Raw genomic sequence first — 6,324 nt, 5'->3', positions numbered from 1 at the left:
CAGTCACTGTCATCAACACTAGTAAATGACCCTCTGGTACTCTTCTGTCACCTGTAAGTCAGGCCTGGGGACGCAGTGTGGCTCTCTCCTGCAACCAATAGACTTGGACCCACAGTCATCTGAGAACAGAATGGAAAACACAAATTGCTTGGAGGAACTTCTGTATTCTAGGGAGATGTGGAGCCCACATGACAGACCAGAGTCTTTATCCTGGATACAGAGAGCCTCAGACTCTGGATTGGTAACTGAGGTCAGAGGAAATCTGGCTCCATAGCCAACTACTGATAAATAGGTAAGGGTGTGGACACGAAGCCTGCAGGTGCTCACACAGGCTTCCTGGGCCTGACAAGGAGGCATGGAGAGGGAATTCATCCCTCCACAGCAGGCCAGGCCCTGTATCTTAAGCTGCCAACACAAAAGTAGCTGCCTCCCACAAATGCACAACACATCCAGGACATGGGCAGTGTGCCCCTTTGGGCGTCTAGGGTTAGGCCTACAGTGCCCACTCAGGCTTTTTTTTAATGGTTTATTATTATTTTTTTATTTTATGTACATTGGTGTTCTGCTTGTATGTGTGAGAGAGAGAGAGGGTGTCAACTCTCCTGAAACTAGAGTTCCAGGCAGTTGTGAGCTGCCATGTGGGTACTGGGAATTGAACCCAGGACCTTTGGACGAGCAGCCAGTGCTCTTAACCACTGAGCCATCTCTCCACACCCCCCCCCCCAGGCTCTTGGGAAACGGTGACAGGCAAGTTCTCAGGAAAGGCCCCTCTGCTCAGCTCATGCACAGCCCAAGGCCCACCCACCTCTCTCAATACTTAGTTCCTGGGCCTCATTAGAGTAGCCAAAGTAGTGTGAGGAGAAAATGTAAGCAGAGGTTGAGCAGTGGGCAGCAGACCACAGGCAGTAATGAGGACAGCTCTGTAAAGCCAGGCCCCCAGGCCTCTGAGTTATAACAGCAGCCATTTGACCTACCCCAGTGGATCCTGGGATGCAGAAGTGAGGCCCTGGCACACAGAGGGATGGCAAGGACATGGCGGGAAAGAAGTCCAGATGATCCGTGCGCAGATGCTGCAGACTTTCCTCCCCTCGACCCCAGACACAACAGACCTGTACACCCGACCTTTCATGCTGCCCACACAGGTACACAGTTGGGCAGAGTTCTGATGAAAAATAAAGCATTTTAATGAGACTGCAGGCACAGTTTATATCTGAATTATTTGTGTTGTTAGATTCTGGGTCACTAGTGGGGAAGACAGATGACGTGAGCTTGGTTAGGGCAAGTGATTCTGGGAGGAGAGGGTCTTTCCTAAGACTTGAGAGGAAGCCTATTCCTGACCACCCTCAGCTCTCTGTGGGAAGCCCAGGGTGATGACTGGAGATAGCCCACCGGCGTGACACCTTGGGGTTAGAGGACTTGGAGTGCGCCGATCCTGGAGAATATCGTTTGTTCCTCTATGCAGCTCCCCACACTAAAACAGGAACAGGTTCCCTTAGAGCCTGTCATGGCATGGCTCTCCTATCCCCAATGTCTCTCCCCATTCCGGTGAAAAGACTGCATCCCAGGCACTGATAGCAGGGCCCAGGGCAGGTCCTGGCCAGGCAGGAAGGGCCAGTGTTCCTGACAGATACTGGTATTCAGGCTGGCAGAAAATCTTGATGAAAATACTTGGCAACATCATCAGACTCCCAGTATCCCTTCCTATCTGTATCTTTCCTTTCCCTCAGGAAGTCTTTGGGAATCCTGCCTACACCAGCCTCTCCTTCCTCTCTCCCACCCATTTTATACGAACAGGCAGGACGTCCAAGCCACGTGGAGTCCTTGTCACCAGCGGGTGCAACCTTTGGCACAGATAGGCAACCCTGTGGCCTCCTCTCTTGAACGCTGGTCCCGGGTCTTAAGTCTTCAACCTGACCTCAGACACTGTCCATCTCCCCCAAATTTTGTCCAAACACCACTGTGTGCTCAACCCCACTGGCAACCAGAGAGGATCGCCATTGCGCGTTCAACTACCAGGGTTGCCACAGGTTTCCAGGGAGTCAGGAGAGGGTGCCGTCCGGGATGATCAGGAGAGAAACGACCGGAGGAATTACGCGGGTCAAAGGCAGGAGCGGCACCCTTTCTCCCCATCCCACCCCATCCACGAGAAAAACCTCGGTTTCAGCAGCGGCGGCGCCTCTCTCACCGGGCTAGGGAAGAGGGACCCTCGGGCAGGCAGGCAGGCAGGCAGTTCATGGCTCCTGCGGGACACGGGTCCGCTGGCCAGCGGCCGTGCAGGCCTTGGCCGACAGTGCCCTCTCGCGGCCCGAGCGGAAGGCGGCAGTCACAGTCACCAGGTAAACGGTACCCGGCGCCAGGCCCTGGATGGTAGTGCTGTTGTGGCCAGCCGGCACCTCCACGCGCTGCACGGAGCCGCCCCGCAGAGGCCCGAGCTGTACGTGGTAGCCGAGGGCGGAGTCCGGGCCAAGCGCGGGGGCCCAGCTTACGCGGAGGCTGCGCTGCCGAGCATGCGAGATGATGATCCGCTCTGGCCCAGCCTCCTCTGCGGAGGAAGGGAGTGGTTGAGTGGAGGGGTGCCCCTCGCATGCCACCCTCCCCTCCCACGAGGTGCCCTGCCTCACCTCGCAGCGTGCGTACTCGCACGTGCTGGGGCCTCAGGAGGCGCACGTTGGACTCGGGCAGCAGCGATACTTCATAATCTGTGTCCGGGTTGAGGTCGGTCCAGGTCCAGCTCGTGGCATTCCCGGGCAGCTGCTGGCGTCTTGTGGTTACCAGTTTGCCGCTGGGCACCAGCTCCAGCACGTAGTAACCAGAGTCTGCTGTCAGCAGGGGCGGCCAGGACACGGAGAAGCCACTGGACAGAATCTCCTTGGCATGAAGTTGCTGAGGCTGCATCGCATCTAAGGATGGTGTAGTGCTGGGGTCAGGGAACAGAAGTGGCCTTCTCCATATCACCGAGGGGGGCTCTCACTGATCTGGAGAGGACCTGGAGATTGGAGCCCCGGTAAAACAGGAGAGGCAGGAGCCAGGCAGGTATTTGCTACCAGCAAACGCTAACGACTACAAAGCTGACTGGGCCGGTGGAAGGACAGAAGAGTACAGTCCCCATCATAAACTTCCCTGCCACTTCACTCCCAAACCCAGATCTGTCAGATAGAGTGGCTACTCCTTATCCAGACAAACAACCTGGATGGAGGTCCCTCAGTTGCAATGGCCACAGTGTTATCTAAGAACAGAGAACCGGTCCCCCAAGACTGGGTGGTCAGCTCAAAATCTACTGTGAGCCATATTCTGAACAGTTGTGGGGGAAGGGAGCAGACCAGAAGCTGCAGCCCGGAGATGGGAGACTCCGTGTTAGTGGACCCTGGATCAGTGGAAATGTGACAAGCCCAGAACCTAAGATTGAGGAGAGAGGGACCTTCCTACACAAGAGGGGGGGCCACCACAAAGGGCTCCTGGGCTATGACGACAAACACGGCCAGCCACCAGATCAATATGCAGGTAAGGCGGGGAGGTCGCCCAGGTCTTGACTTTCTTGCTGCTGCTAAGTGCTAAGTTTAGTCAGCTGGACACTCACTTTCCTGTCCAGCCTCCCACTCGGATTCTGACCTTAGAATCAAATGTTTATCTTGCAGCCTTTTCTCCTTCTGTGCCTCCAGGTTCACCTGGGCCTATTGGCCTAAGAGCTACCAGGGCATTTCTGCAGGAGACCCCTTTCAGCAGACCTTTCACTTTTCTCCAATCCACAGACCAACTCCTTCCTCTTTAGTGTAGGCAGTGTTGGTAAGAATGGTACCCTGGAGAGAGAGCATTTTTCTGTGTCTACGATTGGCTAAGCCGACCAAAAGGCCCTTAGTCTGTGGCCTCTTCTCCCTAGGAGACTATTGTAGGAGGTCCAGAAGAAAGCTGGTGCTTAGGCCCGACAGTGGGTCTTCCTTGCTCTGGCTTCCCCAGCAGTCCCCACAATGAAGAGGAGTAAAAACCAGCTCAAACTCCTCCTTGACTGTGGCTCCCTACCATGGAATCGGTAGGGCCTGAGCTCTGTAGGAGACAGTCCCTACCTAGTTGATTCTCCTTTCTCCAGGAATGGTGGGCCTGGCAAGCTATTTGGTCCTGGATACAAAAGTATATGATGCCATAGACAGAGACCCCCCTTGGTCCTCCTTTATCCTCTGTACTTAGCCCTTCCACACATACCTCGCCCTAATTAGCCCTCAGTTCGATGTCCTATACGTGCCTGGGGTCTTAAATTGGTCACTCAGACTTGGGTGTGTCTATAGCCCAGGTGTCAGGGTACATGAAGGAGTTTGTCCTGCACAGTATGCAGAGGACATGTGAGTCGCCTCCCACTGTTGCAACCTCAGGGAATCAGGCTCAGGAGTTGCTCCTGATCTCAACCCAGGTGCTCCCCCTGCAGCTAGCTGTCAGCTAGGGATTCACAGGCCCTGCCTCTTCCCACCTACCAGCTATGTTGCTCCGAAGCTCTGGGGCAATGATACGAAGGTCATCCACGTCCACAAAGTGTAGGTGCTTCTCAGCCGGAGCTGAGGCAGCTGCCAACAACTCTAACAGGTTGCCTCGGCCAGTGCTGACAATGAAGACGGTGACGCCCAGGTCCTTGAGCTTCTGCATAGGGGGGCCCACGGGGTCACTGGAGCCCCCATCTGTCACCCACACCAGTACCTTAGGAACCCCTAGCCGGGCACCTGCTACCTCATCAAACAATTGTTCTTTGGCATAGGCCAGTGCCAGGCCCGTGTTGGTGTCACCCATACGTTGGGACGCAGCACGTATGGCATCCTGTATAGCCTGGCCTGAACTGTACTGATCAAGAGTAAACTCTGCATACGGCCGACTGCCCACATGCACCAGGCTAGCACGCAGAGCCCCGGGTCCAAAAGGCATTCCAGCCACCAGCTGCCCCACAAATTCTCGAACTCTTGAAAACTCATAGTGTGACACACTGGCTGAGCTGTCCAGCAGGAACAGCAGGTCCCCCTGTGGGGCTGATGGTGTGGTACCTAGAGGAAAAGACAAGGGGTTCAGTCCAGGTAGCTCCCCCGAAAGCCCAATGCCCAGAGCTGAACCACCCCCAAAGGTTCCAAGCCAACAAAAGTCCCATCCTTTCCAATGGTTCCAGCTGTACAATGGCCATATACCAAGAGCATCCTGGGCTGCCCTCATGTTCTTTATACAGACACTGCGTGCAGGTGGAGTCAAGAGTTCAGGCCTAGGTCTCCAGGAGGGGCCCGACCCATATGCATTGCTCCCCTTAGGCTTGATTTTCAGAAGGGCCACCTCCAGGATAGTTAAGGGGGGTGGCTCAGCGTCCAGGTGAAGGGATAGGCTCTGAACATGACCAGCAATGGGGACAACGGAGAGGAAAGGAGAGCAAAATACCGAACAGTCCTTCGTGCCCATCAGATGGCCAGGCTGGAGTACTGACCCCAGTCACAGATAACATCACCCCTCCCTGCCTCTGTGTCGTCTGTACCAAGAAAGGAGGACAGACCCACCCGCAACAGCCTGAGGACCCAATCAATGTCTAGTGAGCCTCCCTTTTATCCCTTTCTCTTCAGCCTAGAGGACGGAGGTACTGAAGAGACTCTGTCACCTAGTCTCAAGTAGGCAGGGGCTTTCAAGTGCCTGGATCTAGTCCTGGCTTTGGGACTTCTCCCTCATGGTGAGGCCATTCCAATCTTCTACCTCCTTTCTACTGAGGGATTTTTCAGAGGTAAGGAAACTGAGTCAGGGAGGCCTCTCAAAAATCTTTCTCCACTACCGAGGCCTGAGGGGCGGGGCGGGGCGGGGCAGACCAGGCCTCCGCGCTCCTTGTCCAGCGGCTGGCTCAGTTGAGTTACCAAGAATGCCCAGGAGCGCCCACTGCAGGTGGCTGAGGTGCTGGCGTGTGCCCCTCCCGCGGCCTTCCCGCCCACTCGTCCCGCTGCTGCACCTGGACAGTTCCTGACCCGGGTGGGCAGCAGCCGGTGGGCTGTCAGGAATCGCAATCCGGGTTCCACCACACTTACTGTGCTCTACGCCGCTCCGCGCCAGTGCCAGCCGCAGACTCAAAGCCAAGCTGAGCGCAGTCCAGAACAGCATCGCGCCTGGAGTGGCGGGCTCCTGACCACAGCTGGCCGCTAACTTGTTCTCCTACCGCGAGGCAGGCCCACCCACCTCTGGGAAGCCACACCTACTCTCGCGGCCACGCCCTTGCTCGGGAGGCGCGTGCACTCAGACCGGCGCGCAAAGGCCAATCTGCACCGACTGCACAATGGTACGTGCCACAGCGGTCCCGGACTTGTGGTGACACGCAGCAACCGC

The 6,324-nt window shown here is 56.1% G+C and overlaps 1 protein-coding gene across 2 annotated transcripts; it reads right to left on the bottom strand.

Annotated features, from left to right (window-relative positions):
* Positions 1-1,160: 1,160 nt before the first annotated feature.
* Positions 1,161-6,179, bottom strand: Vwa1 (von Willebrand factor A domain containing 1). 2 transcript variants are annotated; one of them, XM_055615195.1, is made up of 5 exons: positions 6,030-6,179; positions 4,464-5,021; positions 2,622-2,900; positions 2,186-2,542; positions 1,161-1,471 (listed from the first exon to the last, which is right to left on the bottom strand). In XM_055615195.1, the coding sequence occupies exons 1-4, from the start codon at positions 6,100-6,102 to the stop codon at positions 2,232-2,234; spliced, it is 1,221 nt and encodes a 406-aa protein (XP_055471170.1). In that variant the 5' UTR covers positions 6,103-6,179; the 3' UTR covers positions 1,161-1,471; positions 2,186-2,231. The 2 variants fall into 2 exon arrangements, with proteins under 2 accessions (XP_055471170.1, XP_055471169.1); XM_055615194.1 differs by having other exon boundaries at positions 1,161-2,542.
* Positions 6,180-6,324: the final 145 nt, after the last annotated feature.

The sequence above is a fragment of the Psammomys obesus genome, unplaced genomic scaffold (genome assembly GCF_907164565.1).
Source record: "Psammomys obesus unplaced genomic scaffold, mPsaObe1.curated_primary_1811, whole genome shotgun sequence".
Taxonomy (NCBI): Eukaryota; Metazoa; Chordata; class Mammalia; order Rodentia; family Muridae; genus Psammomys; species Psammomys obesus.
This window is presented reverse-complemented; position numbering and strand designations above follow the sequence as displayed.